The 16,270-nt window shown below is 31.0% G+C and overlaps 1 protein-coding gene across 8 annotated transcripts in view; it reads left to right on the top strand.

The window, feature by feature from the left end:
- The window catches only part of LOC125067373 (oxysterol-binding protein-related protein 1), a 35,893-nt gene that overhangs the window by 11,030 nt on the left and 8,593 nt on the right, over positions 1-16,270 (top strand). The window contains exons 1-2 of one of the 8 annotated variants that reach the window (XM_047675942.1): positions 2,506-2,667; positions 7,651-7,819. The exons of 1 other annotated variant lie outside the window; for it this stretch is intronic. In XM_047675942.1, coding sequence (XP_047531898.1) covers positions 7,788-7,819 — 32 coding nt within the window. In that variant the 5' untranslated portion in view covers positions 2,506-2,667; positions 7,651-7,787. Of the gene's footprint in view, positions 1-2,505; positions 2,668-7,650; positions 7,820-16,270 lie in introns of those variants that run through there. 6 more of the 8 variants (XM_047675950.1, XM_047675958.1, XM_047675977.1 and 3 more) reach the window with 6 other exon arrangements.

Genomic DNA, 16,270 nt, shown 5'->3' on the forward strand with positions numbered 1-16,270 from the left:
AAGGACGTTAATGCAAAAAATGGTTATAGTATATATTTCGAAAAGCGAATGTTTAAAGGCAACATAAAAATATATTTGTCTCAGGAACAGGTCGTATATAGTTCGAAATTTAATACTTATATAAAAAAAAACAACCTCGGTGCCGATCTTAACAATCAATACACACCAATTTATTAAAAAAAAAAACATGATTATTTGTAATTGAATAGTAATTTTGATATGCATTTAAAGCTTATAACAGTATTATTTATACATATTACAGAGTGAAATCTCATTTTTAACGGTCGTATATTATAAATTTCGTTAATCTAATCTCCATTCAATTACATTCTGAACACCAATGACATTTTAAATCTAGCATCGTTACGTTATTGAACATCTGTCTGTCATTCGTTTGCATAACATCCAACAAGAGTGATACACGTCATTTAGTCTATTCCAGTCGAAGAAGGAATAAAGATAAACAAACCTTAGATTTACATATTTCATGCGACTTGCTATATCGTGCATCATCATCAGCTAGTAGAAGTTTTTGATTAATATATCTTTATAATACAACACTATTACACTTAAGTACTTATATCCACTTTAATTTTACTACCAAAGTTCAGAAAACAAATTCGGCGACGTTCAAAACGCTATTTTTCGCAAATCCATAAATATCAAACTCTCGACCAATGATGTTGAGTCATTTCGATGTCAAAAGTTGTTTATTTGGCTTTAATCCTGTTACAAATGGAATACACAGATTTATTCATTCGCGAACGCGAGCCCCTCCACGCAAAACTTGTGACTTGTGCTTACAAGTGTGCGTGAAATATAATCTAATATGTTTTTTTTGCTGTCTTTACTCTAGTAAAGATAGCAAAAAAAAAAAATACAAATTAGATGATATTTGTTAAGATTATTTTATAAAAAATTAAATAATTGAGCGTGGAGGGGCGCGCCTTGCTGGCGAATAGATACGCTTATATTGTCTTTTAATGTACTGATATAAACAGTAAAAGTAAAGAGAGCAAAGAGAGCAAAACTGCGAAGCGCAGTTATACTAAAACCTCAGACACGTGCTGCATCTTCTGGTATAAGTTTTATATATATTGATTTAATGGATTGGATGGATTTTTTTCAGTTAGGCGTTACAAAACAAACGTCACCTCATTTATTGTGTATATAGGTAGACTTTATATTATCGTCCAAGTTTTGCAAGAACATAACGTATCTAGAGATAAAATGTCATTGTTATAAACATCGATACTGTCGAATATATTCTTTCACCAATGTTTCCAATAAAGTAATCTGATTGGTAGAATAAATGCCAATTAATTTATTTACGTTTGGATTAATTTTTAAGAAGACCATCGCTAACTCTGGCTATTAGTGCATTCGCCAATTCTGTTAATAAATTAATTCGACGATAGCGACGCTCAAAGTAACAGCATTATTTACATTACACGAAATGATATTTTTCATAGCACAAAGAACTCGAACGAAACAGTTATTATATTATTTGAATTGTAGAGTTCGTTTTGATAACAGATAATTAATAGGTTGGCGAATAAGTTGGTTGTATTTGTCTCGGTATATAAAATTTTCTCAACAAAACATTCCATAACATCAATACGACTTATATATCTCGTTATTTAACATAAAATGAATTGTCAATTTAAGAAAAATATTTTTAATTATGATATTACTTTATCTAACAAATATATAAAACTGAGAATATAACTAACCAATAATATTATATTGAATAAAAATATATATTAATAAGTACTAATATCTGAAGACAGGAGGATGTAGGTTAAAGGAGAAAAAGAAAATCTGTCACAGCATTTTCTCGTTTTAAAAAGCAATACGCACAACAACTACCATACAAATGTGATGATTAGGTGCCATTTTCTATGAATATATTTTTGAATGTTTTAGATTGAATTAGCTTTTGAATTACTTAATAACTTTATTGGTTTGTGTTGTTACGTACCTGAGTTGGGAATAATGTGATAAATACCTTATGTCATAAGTTTTTTATTGGTTATTATTATTGTTTGTAGCTTTTATTGAAATGATTGGATATTAAAATTATTATATATTTTTACCCTTTTGTTTTATTTTATTTGTTTTTTTATTCCAAAGTAACAATAGTAAATCGATATACATTTAAATTTCATGTATATTTTTAAATCAAAACTTGGTAAAATTGTGAAGAAAGCGTAAAATAAAATATACGTATATGCTTAGAATATATTATAAAAAAATCCGCATTGTGAAAAAATTTCACCGACCTAATAACGAAACAGAAAAAGGTGATTCATAAACGACAGTATAAAGAGTAACTATATACCTGCAGTATTTCAAGAGATTTTCCGTGCCATTATAGTTGTACGTCGTACTGTCAGTCGGTGAGAGGTATTACGCCCCACGATGGGCGCCACAATAATTTCTGTGGTGTGGGGAGGGGACGGTGCCTACTTGTCTCGCCCGACCGCTGCCAGTTGCGCTGCAGCGCTCGCCGCGTGCACACGTCTCTCAGTGTCTGCGAATATCACACATTCCACACATGCCAGTCGGATCGTGAGTGTCCATCTGGTTACGTAATTGGACTGCTGGCTTGTTTGATTGATGTGTCAATGTGACGCTTATACCTAAAATGCTATAGTTTTGATGTTGGTTTGTATTTAATAATCGTAATTGTATTCTTTTTTTCATCCGCTTGTAGATTTTATTTTCACACAGAAGTCCCTTATCTTTTATTTAAATTAAAAATTCTTAGGTGATTTCTATTTAAAAGAAATTGATTATTAATAAAAATAAAAGGGATATGTATTAAAATTGACCTCATTCTAAGCGCTTCCAGTTGAAGGTACTGTAGATTCTCACGTCGAGGGACACATTTGCTCCATAAGTCTTTTAATACGTAGACGACATTTACTTAACCTAGAATGTAAATTCTAGCAAAAAGTGAGCTACGTCAAAGATACGTCTAGAAATTTACATGAATAACTTTAGGGGTTCAGTTGAAAGTTTACCTAACGATACTTAATATTATGTAAGAACAATCAATTTTTTTTATACATTATGTTAGTGAGGCTGATATTAAAATCAATATGAGAATTATTTATAATAACAGTTAAAATTTTAAAAATACATTCTATATTTTATTAATATTCTTATCGATATATTATTATGACAATGAACAGTTGTAGTGTTACCATCTATTAAAATATAGATTAAAAGTATTATGTTACATGACATTTATACAACCATCGTTTAAAAATAAAAATAAAAACGATTTATATTCCTTTTCAAACAAACTTATTAATAGAGTATTTTTTTTTATTTTTGATTATACCTTTGAAACTAATAGACCGAAAATTAATGATATTTAAGAAATTACAATTTTTTCGAAGTATTTTGATATTTTATTATTCCTAATTTTCTACTAGCGTTTTGCAGTTAGTCTAAGTGTGCCCAATTTTAATCCGACGTCGAGTGTAGTTACTGAAGTTATCGTATGTCGCACAAATGGTGGATAGATAAACGGAGATTAAACATTTTTATATTGTTTATTACAAACACCCTGGTAAAGTTTTCGAATCTAACGCAGGCTTTGAAGCATTAAGGACTTCCCCATATTAAATTCGTACTATATCACTTGTCGAACATCTATTAAGCTATCTATTGGATTGTGTTCCAATGGCTTTATAATATTGTTCTTATGTTAAAAGCAACACAATAAGGGGAGGAAGTATAGATAAGGCGTAAAGAGGATTAACTGTTCGTAGCAGTCAATCTAAATAAGATTTCGGAATTATTGGAACCGCATCCTTTGACCGTGACCGCCATTTTCGTCTAGATCCTGGCTTCCAGCCAGTTTAAACAAGTTGTTCGCCCTTCATCTAAGCTTAGAGAACTTACATCTTGTTGCGCCATCTTTAAGATTTTGTGACTTAAATATAGATAAGGCAAATACAACAAGAAGGCCAATTTTGTAACTGAACAATCGACACTGAGCTGAAAAAGACGATCAATTAATGTTCAGATGACTATAGAGACATAGTATAGACGATGTGCTTTAATTTTAATTGATTGGAGTTGTATTATCAAAATTAAGATAAAACACACGTTCAGAATTCGGCTGTGCTGTATTGTATTTCTGCAAGAACTCACTTCGTACCTCACTTCAAAATAATCTTATTGTGATTCGCTATTTTGATGCCTTTGTCTTTTAAATGTTATAATTAATAAATCAAATATAATTATTATTGTACATACAAAATGGAAAAAAATATATCCCGCTGAGTTTCTTTCGCCGGTTCTTCTCAGGTCCGGGGTGTTAAATTCCGAACCGATGGTAGATTTTTGACTATCAATAAGCAAGTGTAAACACTTCTATATTGAATAAAGATTTTTGACTTTGACTAATACAGTCAATTTCGTACATCCCTTTCTGAAATTTCACGATCGTGTACTGCGGTGAATTTCAAGTTATTTCTTACAGCATATCTCCTCAAACATCTCTGTTAATATAAAAAATAGTATTATATAATATTGTTGGTTAAACTACGTATCAAAAATCATACCATTTTATTTCGAAATAAAGTAATGTAACCGCAAATGAACAGCCACTAACAACGGGAGTTCATTCGTGCGTTATTGTTGAATTCAAATTACGATACTCATATAATTTTAAATGCTACATGATTTTATCGTGTCTTAATAGACTTTCAGAGCGCACTGACGATTTTAATTAACTGAATGTAGATTAATTTCCATAGCGTCGACTGTAAATAAAGCTGCTTTTCACGATTATAATTTCCTTACAGCTGCTTGTATTATTTGCCAGCACCTGTGTTCCAAATTTAAAATCAAAATGTATTTTATATACTGGATAGCATTAGAAACTTGTCACTTTGACTCGTGATTAAATGTCATTTAATTTTTTAATATTTTAATCGACTATGGCTATGAAGATTTGGAATTATATTATTAAATTATATCGTTATACGGATGTTCAAACGCTAATTAGGCTTCAATAGGTTTATTTTTAAACTGTAGTGAAACCTTACGATATAAGCCCGTGTCTTTTACGATAAACAATTGTCAACATTACAAACATGCTTAAAAGAGTATTTATTTTGTATATTATAAGCCGACCTGGGGGCCTTTAGTTTTAGGTATTCTATAATAAGGCATTTTTCTTCTTCTTCGATCTTTAAATACGATAACAAAAAGCCGAGTTTCTTTCGCCGGTTCTTCTTAGGTCAGGATATTATCTTTACCGAAGCGGTGGTAGTGTAGTGGTGTGGTGGTAGTGTAATGCTTCTATATTGAATAAAGGAACTTGAGTTTAAGTTTGATAAAGTTAAACATGTTATTTATTACAAATAAAAGTAATAACAGGGCTTCGTCATACGATAATTCGGTCGAAAAATTTCTTGAAATCGGTAACTAAAAATAGTTAACAAGATTAGTTCCCCAGTCGTTCGATCTATATATTCCTAGGGAATACAGATTTCATATCGCTCTGATAAGGCGATAAAGGTGACTCATTCAATGGGGGTTTTCAAAGGGTGCATTGCGTTGTCTGAAATAAAACTGCAGACATAATAAATCAATACCTCTCTACTATCTAACTATATTTATCACAACTTGATATTTTAAATCATACATTTAAAATAAGCTTTATTACTTATAAATATATATGATAAAAATAAAATATCTTAACAATAAAATAGTATATTAAATCAAACAACATACTTGTAAAAATTAATACTTTTCGAATCCTTTGGTGGTTGTTGTGCGATAAGATTTTTGGCCTATTTCATTTAAGTTTTTGGCCTTATTTATGACACAACAAACGAAATTAAAAATTACTCAAAAAAAAAATTAAGCCACATTACAGTGTGGAGTATAAGCTGGAATATATTTTAATTTGAGTGTGATGTTGAAAATTACTTTTTCTTTATCTATAGAAATCTTATTGGCGCAAATAAAATATACAAAAATAATAAAGTCACTAGTGAATTTGGGTATCGATTTAATTGGTTATTAAATTCAATTATTCCGAGAACTCGATTACATTTTAACTAATGAATATTTGGACGATGTCCATTGCGTTACGACGTGTACAATGATCGTGTATTGTTCGTTTATAATTTATATTCGATAGCTTTTTCTGTTTTATAAATTTTCTAATCCTAAATTCAAAAATTATAGAAAATATTTTGGTTCGCTAACTAATATTTTCTTTCTTGTTCGGATTTATAAGGTGTCGGTCTAAGGGACTTAACTCTCGAAACCTCAAAAGCTGAGTTCTTCCGTGACAAATCTTAAAATGAATTTGATGTGGAGTTTTTCGCAAGCCCGTCTACCTCAAAAGATATTCTAATATTAAACAGGAATTAATACTTAGTGTTGTCATGTTCCGATATGAAGACAGAATGAGCTTTTGTAACTTCAGGCACAAGGGACATCATGGCTTAGTTCCCACGCATTATTAATGGTTAATATTTCATACAGCACCATTATCTATAGGCGGTGGTGACCACTTACAATCAAACGTCCCATTTGCCCGTCCGCCTAACTTCACCATAAAAAATAGTAAGCAACACTAAATGAAGCTTCATAAAATTGTATGTTTTTTTTGGGATTACTTTGTTAAAACCAAGCCCCTCACAAACGAACATCCTTGATCCGCCAATAGATTAATCCATTACACCAATCCAAGGAATTATGATCGAAACTGTGACCGGCGAATATTGATACTTTTAATACTATATACAGAAACACCACCTATATATTGTATAATTTTGTACATATTTTGAAATATATAGCTCTTTTATAATTCGGATTGCATTTAATTGTAAGCACGTTCCAAATCGCGTCGAATCCCTTGACACAAGGCTGAATTAGTTAGTCAACATAACGATTAAAATTAGTTCGTATTGAAGTGGAAACAGTTCATACAAAAAGTTCATACAAGTTCATACAAATTTTATAAATGGTAGCAATTTCATTACCTAACCGGTCACCGTGAAATAATCTTCACAGATTGAGGTGTGAAAGACACCAGAAACAAATGTCCATAAAACCAAAGAGATTTAATTACAAATAAAAAAATAAAACAATTCTTTTATAATTAAAAGTAGCCGTAAGGTTTAAGTATACAGAATACAGATTAGAAATATTATTTAAAAAATGACGTACTTTTAATTGTTTCTGAAAAAAAAACTATAATTCAAAGATATGTTTTAAAAAAACACACATTGAATATACATATAATGCACTTGCGTTGTGAGAAGACTAACTAAAATTTAGCTCGATACTAAAATCTATTTCATAAGACTGCTACCATAGATAAAACTTGATTATATTAGCGTTTAATCCGATTCGGCTATTTATTTTTTATAATAAACGTAAAGGGTAAATTGCAATGACAATTTTTTAGTAGTATTATTTCTACTAAATACATTTTATACACGTAATGCAAATATTCTGCTTCTTAAATTACCTTCTACAGCAATTTATATTTTAATCGCTTCTGTTTCAATCGTAACCACTGCATAACACTTGCCAGATTCCAGTTGTCACAAGTTCCAAAGTAGGTATGCCTGCTTAATTTTTATTCAATACACAAATTCCAACCACAAGGTACATTCTAGCTGTAAAGACAATGGGAACTGAGGATTAAAGAACAGCAACAACAAAAACAAGTCAGATATTATATTGTTGTGTGAGTTGCGGAGCGTCGCTGGCTGCAGTAGCGACGGGGGAGCTTCAGGTGTAAGATGGAACATGATCGCCGGCTGTACAAATATAGGTAAGTTGCTTTGTGTGAACTTCACTTTACAGTTGACAGTTTAGCTTAAAAGAGACGCTGAGCCCACTTGTTCGTGTGGACGCTGGAGATATACCTCATTTTGAAACCTGTTTTCTCGATCTTAGCTTTTTATATTTTGTTATGTTCTAGAATATAAATTTACATCATTAAGTTTCATTAACATCGGTCTCCTGCCGCAAAATGGCCATAATTTGTATCGCTGTGTTCCTTTTTGATCGGTAAATGAATCTATGTAATTATGGGCGCATGGGATATAACATATACCTACATATACGGTTAACTGCGCTTTAGCAGTGACTAATATTGTCTCCTCTCCCATAGTCTATAGGCTGTGTTTACCGCTTATCATCAAGTGGCTTATTCATCCGTCTGTATTTCCAGTTTTGAATTAGGAATTTACATAAATAACGCAATTTCTAAAAAAAAAATTTACAGTTCTAAGGATATTTCGACCCTATTCTTATGATTTACTTAAAAAACTAATAATTTACTTACAAAATTCGACTCCTCAAAACTTAACCGTAAATAATGACAGTTCCATTTAATGTTCTCAAACAAAAACAATTTGTAAAAGTAAATAATTTATAATACAATATATCCAAACGAACATCAATGTTCATAATAAATTTCTTCAATAAATATCCAAACTCCAGCGTATACGCATCAACAGAGAAACGTGGAAATTGCTTGAAAATAGCAACAGCTTGTAAAATCAACTCTCGACGCGCTAATAATCAATTACCTACAGATTGCCGCCACTAACTCATTGCCTCCCTGTTGTAGGGGGTGACGACAGAATACACATAACTTAATAGTTCTCTTTATTGGGTATAATCGGGAACATAATAATGACATTAGTTCTAAATGCTGTTCACCAATTTTTCAATCTTTTACAAGTAACTGAATATTTGTTTTTATATAAATAACTTAAGCGCACAATGCAAGACCATCTGAGTCGGCAACAGCCATTACCTTTTCTTCAAACATCAATACCTCATATTTGTTTGTGTGTGTGTATTTTTTATTTCTATATCTCGAACTATGCGGTGATTGAAAACTAATAAACACTAGTAATTCTATCATTCGTGTAACCATCAACCAATACTGGAGTAAATAATAACTGACCCAGTCGAGTTGGCCCAGTGGTTGGAACGCGTGCATCTTAACCGGTGGTTACGGGTTCAAACCCAGGCAAGCACCATTGGATTTTCATGTGCTTAATTTGTGTTTATTATAATTCATCTTGTGCTCAGCGGTGAAGGAAAACATCGAGCGACGCAATTCTGCCACATGTGTATCCACCAACCCGCATTGGAGCAGCGTGGTTTAATATGCTCCAAACTCTCAAAGGGAGAGGAAGCCTTAGCCCAGCAGTGGGAAATTTACTATTTTAAGTATTCGATACATTTAATTAATTCTAATCATATATAATACCAATTTTCCAATGTTTCAGGTATTATGCGTATGTACTATGTGCTATTCTAGGCTATATCTGTGCCAGATTTCATTCAGATCCGTTCATCCGTTTTGGTGTGATGGAGTAACTAACATACATCCATTCAAAGTTTCGTATTTAAAATATTAATAAGATAAGATTAATATTTTATATATAATTTATTAAACAGAAGAAACAAATTAAATGTTTCTATACCGGGCACAATGTTTCTGTATAGTAATAAAATTTTTATTACGTGCTGGAACTGCGTGTAAATAATGTTCGCTATAAAGTAGAGCTCCAAATTTGTGTCGAATATACATTATTCGAATGAAGGTCGCATTATCCAAGGACAATAAAATCAATGTTATTACGGGTAATAATTATAAATCTTAGAAATATTTGACGATGGCAACATTCGAAAAAATTAATACACGAAAATAATTATATTCTTTCATTCAATATTACTTTTGTTTATTGTTTCTCGTGATATAAATTAAATAAACAGTTTAACCTCTTTTCCGTTCTGTTTAACAATAACTTGAAATACTGTGGTCTATGAACGATGTTCTTCTAGATCTTTTCTCTCAAGAAGGCGCACCGTCCACGTAAAATAATCGACGTTCGTTAGTGTTGTTTGTTCCAATGGCCCGTTTGTGTCTTTGCTTACTTTATTAATAAGTAAAATAAAAAAACAAATGACATTCTTTTGTAAAATGATTTTTTATATTTTTTTAATTTCTACTCAAAATTATCGGAGGTATGCTTCGTGTAGGCACTCTGGGTGCTACCACCCACTTAATAATTATTTTACCAGCAAACAGTAACACTTGGCACTGTTGTTTCAATCCAGTGTAATTAGAGGAAATAGGGATTGAAATTGTTTTTAGTTGCCACCATAATGATTGTGAAATAAGTGGTTTATAATATTAACATTGACAGTTCTATATTCGATGGTGACCATTTACCACCAAATTACTGAAAGATTTCTGTCTGAAGGATTTCTACTTGTTATTCTAACTTCTTTTCGAAATATATATAATTTGATTATACATAAATAAATACGGATACATTAGCTTTTGTTATCATTACTCGTAGATAAAACAGAAGCTTGCGACGTAATGTTTCCTCTCGTAGGCGTATATTTTGTTCCAATAAAGTGAAGTAATCAATATCGGTATCGTCGATATCATTGGCTCGACTAAATTGTATTGTATCTTGTTACAATATATGAGTTTAAACGGCAAACATTGATAAATTCCCTGTATCACATCCCTCAGTCTGCCTGTTCATAACTCTTATGAATAAGTTAGCATTTTAATAAAAGATTTGGCCTAGATAACCATTGCTGTTGTTAAAATTTGATCGGTCTAAACTTTTCGTTTGGACGATTTAAAATGCTGTCTTGCTCTATCTATCTTTACGTTCTCCGACTCCTCGATTTCGAATGTTTTATTTGGACGAATTCTTATGTAACACACACATTCAAAGATACGTATGTATAATATACAGTCGTTAGTATATAAATCATGTTGATTAAGTCTTATAGTCAATAAATTCTGTGTTAGATTTTAAATTAAAATGGTTATTTTTATTACTATAAGTATTTAAAACGGGATTATTACCAATGTTTTTTTATTTTTATTTGGTGGAGCTCGATATTTCGACATTATTTACGAATGCCTTGTTCACGTGAACAAATATCCCGTTTAAAAGACTTGTAGTAATAAATTCTGTATTAATTGTTATAATTTTACCAGCTTCTGCCCTCGTCTTCGATCGCAAATGACGGGGTGAGGTCACTCATGTGACACCTGTCAGGTAGTCTTTGTGTTAAGTCTGTGGATAAGTTATCTCTATTGCAAATTGTATCGTAAATCAAACAAATGTTTTGCGAGATTGAGCAGTTATTTTGTATATCGCTCACTTTTATAGAGACAGCTGAATAATAAAAAATAATTCGTTTATGATAGTGTAAGTTAAATGAAAAGAAAGTTAAATACATACCAATTTTTTTTTTGTTTTATTTGACTTAGACTCATTTATATTTAATGTATTTTAGTTATTGTACATAAATATTTAATACGTAAAATTATATAAATTCGGAATAAGTCAGTTTTATTTACACAATTATATTTTCTAAGAAATATACCGAAAAAATTCTTAAAAATCTTTTTTTTTTAAATGTAATGAAAAAATATACAATTCTCACAAAAATATCCTTAATAAACTTTTTCTCGAAATATCGGAAAAATATTTGTTCTTAAAGGTCCTTGAAACCGCAATGTTTTCGGAGGATGGCGATAATAATGAACGCTCCGGGCTGGGCCTGATATCGATCCCGACCCGAATAACGATCCCCGAAGGCGGTATTATGTATACAGTTTGTATGATTCAATTTAATCCGACTGAACCTATATTTATTAGTCTAATAAAGTCTCTCAACTAACCATTTTAAACGCTTGGCTAAACAATAGAACGTTGAAAAATGTTACGTATTATAAAAATAAGTAGCAATGACGTCATTCGTTAATTTCCCTCATTCTATTTTTCCTCCACGCAGCTCAAGCACTAAGTGATGTTTGCTCGGATATAAGCTTGCGATACTCTGAAAGATAAACGTGGACTGGCGCGGCGTTGATAAAAAATAAATTGATTAGAAGGCATTTGGTCACCTGATGACCAGTAAGCAGTTCGCGTTGCCATTATATAATTAATAAATTGTAAGAGATTTAATCAACAATTCTATAGCATAAAAAATCGAAATTCCGTAAGTATTTTCAGATTTCGTGTTCAAAGTATCATGGGAGAAAGCCAATAGTAATCGCTTCAACTCGACGCAAATGTATTTGTCTAAGCCCGTTGTTCTTGCATGCGCCGTCAATCATGCGAACTAAGTCCCTTATGCCTATTATCACACACCGTAAAACACAATAGACGACAACGTGAAGCTTGCATGAAACCTTATAGAACGACTTATACTATAAGTAAAATATTATCTTCTTGATAGTCTCTGATCACAGGAGATCAGAAGCGATATTTTAATTTCGTTAAACAACGCATTAATAAAAGGGGCAACACAAAATTATATCCATGATTAAAGCGCGTGGAGATTTGTTTTTGAATGTCATGAATAATAAATACATAATTGTATTTTATTGACATAACTTTGTATTTAAAAATTTTAAAACTGAGTTTCTTGTATTTTTTCTTGGTAGAATCTACATTTCGAACCGATGATAAATTTACATTTAGATACCCTAGTGGAAAATTACGATTCATAAGTGCTTACTCGTATATTATGATTTGTTTTCAGAAAATTAAAGGATAATTAATTATTTTAAGAGTATTTAAATTCAGCGAACTAGTTAAATTATTAATGTATTGTGTGAAATAAACCTTCTAACCTATTCAATTGCCTTTGTTACGTCGACACAATGGATTATGCTCGACTATACAAATACATTTGTATTTACCCTTCAGACATACGTATGAATTATTGCAATACAAATGTTATTTGTTATATAGAACTTATCTAAAAATTATATACACATAAGAAAGGAAAAATCCGCAAAAGTGGTCGCATTGCTGTCATAGCGATATGTTTCTGCATAGAACTGGACGCAGTAGAGGAGGTTTGTAACATTACTAATATGTAGTGGTGTTTGAGACCCTTTATGTTATGTCCCTAGTGCGTGTAGTTACACTGGTTCACTCACCCTTCAAACCGGCACACAATAATACAGAGTACTGCTGTTTGGTGGTAGAATATCTGATGAGTGGGTGGTACCTAGCCCTACTACCAAGTGAGCAGTAACCGATTTAGCGACATATACATATAATATCATTTAAATACACTAACTACATTATACTTAAATAATTTTAATGACTTAATTACCATAGAGCGGTTTCATTTCGCGACCAATTTTACCCAGAAATGTAAGGTTTAATTTAAAGCATTTTGCTCGGCCTTTAATAAGATCGACCTTATTCGGATAATTATACGTAAAACATAATAATATTATTTTAACTCAAATACGCATTGTTTTGAATTTATCATTATATGAATGGTTACATTACATGAACAGCGTTTGTTTATTCGTAGAGTTCATTTCTGTATTTATTTAGACACATTGTATTTATGAATTATTTATAATTATATCATACAATTCCTTTATTAATTGAACAATTAATTAATTATTTCTTTGTTAATTGAAATTAATTAAACATTTGAATGTTTTACAGTTTTGTTTTCATTCAAATTGTCTTTATGTATCCTAGTTGAAAGTAGGTAACAAATGATAAATATCGTCTTTCAAGTAGAACTCATTATTATTGTATTAATACAAGTAATGCTACAAAATACTAAGCTTAACAGATAAGTCAGATTTATAGGTTAAACTACGATAATAAAAATGATTAAAATACTTTTCTATACAGAGCGAATGATTTCAAATAATTCAAAATAATAAGACGCGTTTAAATATGTTCTGACTGCATTTGTTACCGATTCTTCTTACAGTTTATTACAACTTATCAGTTTAATACAAGTTTAGAATTATGATTTAACTTTTAAGAACGTTGTATAAAGTTTAGTTTATATATGTTGCATTGTAATGATAGCCACATCTACATTTTCACATATGCCATTACTCTTTGGACACATGTTACAAGGTCATCACAGCGGATCGATAGCGTGCGAGCTTCCGTACTCTGATTTATACTTGTGTAGAACCTGCCTTACTATTTGTTGTCGGTGATCTTTATATTTATAAATAGCGAGCGAAACAAAGCAAGTTCCGCTTACTTTTTTGCTCACTTATCGAGATGAAAAGTCATCCATATCTCAAACTACTGGTTTACTTATATTCATTAAACTCGTCTGTCCGCTTGCGTTTGACAAACAAATGTATTACTTTTAGTTTTGTAAAGCTTTTCTTCCAACATTCGATTATTATACACTTCAAGCCCGAATCAGTGTGGTTTTTTTTTTTCTTTTTTTATAAAATAAAAAACGCGATTTTTTTAATTTGCATATTTGTTACTCTTTGTAACTTGTTGAAAATATATGCATAATAATTGATCAAAATGTTTGTATGATTATATTTGTAGTAGTATCATAATTAATAATAAATGACTGTCGCTTATTAATTTATCTTTGATGATGTTATGCATGTACACAAAAACATAAACGATTTTTCGAGAATTTGTGACGTACATACTATTATTACTAGGTACAAGCATAAACTTGTTGTGTGCTAAAGGATATTGCAAAACTTATAACTTCTTAGTTGATTGAACTTCTTGGGAGACATGATCGCCTCCAGGCTATTTCAAATGTATGAAGCAAAATTGTAGAAATATAATTGTTGTAAAATATTATGTCGCATACAAAATCCCGGATAGTTTCTTTCGTCGGTTCTTCTCAGGTCCGAGGTGATTAGTTCCGAACCGATGGTAGATTTTTGACAATTAATAAGCAAGTGTAACGCTTGTAAAATATTTGACGAAGCTTTTTAACTTTGATTAAAGCGCAACCTACTTTTATAATTACCCATCACACAAAATAAGGTTGGAATGAAGAGTTTTTTTCCTTTCTTTGTAATCTCGCTTGACTCGTGTTCAATCTTTTATTTAGCGAGTTAAATATTTAATCAAGTATATAGCAGAATGTTCTTGGCGCTTCGAACGATCCAATTAGAGCTACCCTTGAATGCCAAGAAAATGCTTACCATTATTTTATACTGTAGAAAAAAAGTATTTAAACGTATTATAATCTAGATTAAGAATGGACTCTCATTTGTTAGGCGTCAACCGTATAGCGTTGCTTGCGTACAGTATATTCAGAAATGCTGACATTCATGCTAGCAGCATGTCCTCGTTGAATTACATTAATATGTAATTTTAGTCCAACATGAACAATCCGTGTAGGTATCTGAAGACCATGATTGTATTTGGTACTAGTCTATTTACTAACTACTCAGCATCACTTCAATGTCAGTTCTATTTTGAATTTTGTATCCGTCCATCTTTTCTCTCAGAGTAAATGTTGGTGACTTTTAGCTTCTGTAGAAAAAACATTTTCCCAAATAGTTAGAGAAGAAAGAGCATAAGACTTAAATATATATATTTTACCGTGTATTATACCTCATTATATTATTGCGGATCTCCACTGACCGAATTTGTGTGAAATTTTAAGCAAGCTTCTGAGTTCCCTCATCATTTATTCCACTGCTAAGCAGCATAACTTCACGTCTATGAGCGAATGATCATTTTCGTTCAGTAGTCCATTTGCTTGTCTATGCTGCTAATAAATTTAACGATTATTTTATAATATTTTATTTTATTTATACATAATATTTTAAAAGTATTGGGGTTATCCCGAATACTCTTGCAATAGTAAAATAAAAAATTGCAATAGTAATAAAATAGGCTTTGACTTAAATAAATAATAAAGATTAACTAAAAAAAAAACCGAATCCCGTTTTACAAATTTTCATTGATATATTAGAATCGAATCTCAAATAATTGTAGGTAAAAGGTAACGCTCTAAATGTATATTTTTCCGAAAGATTGCCCTTATAAATATATATTATTCTTAAAATAAAACCCAACATAACAATCGGATACAAATATAAAATGACTCCCACGCAAAATCAGTTCATGGCCGCCTGTAAACGTTAAATATAAAAGGTAATTTTTAAATTCCATTTTTCCATTTCCATTTAGTCTCGTCTCAGCGTCGGGATCGTATTGATCCAATGCGCGACCTTGAGTCTCATTCCCGAAGACCAACCCGAAGTTTCACACTTTCTTAATATTATATTCTATTATCATTTGAAAAATTTAAAAGTCTTCTCCTTCTACTATCCTACATGAAAAATTTATAAAAAACTTGATACATTTGGTACTAATGAATTTACTTATATTAAAAAAAAACATTTCCTCGAACAAAATATATGAAATGAACATTCGTAGATTTTCTTACAGTAAAA

The sequence above is a fragment of the Vanessa atalanta genome, chromosome 1 (assembly GCF_905147765.1).
Source record: "Vanessa atalanta chromosome 1, ilVanAtal1.2, whole genome shotgun sequence".
Lineage (NCBI taxonomy): Eukaryota > Metazoa > Arthropoda > Insecta > Lepidoptera > Nymphalidae > Vanessa > Vanessa atalanta.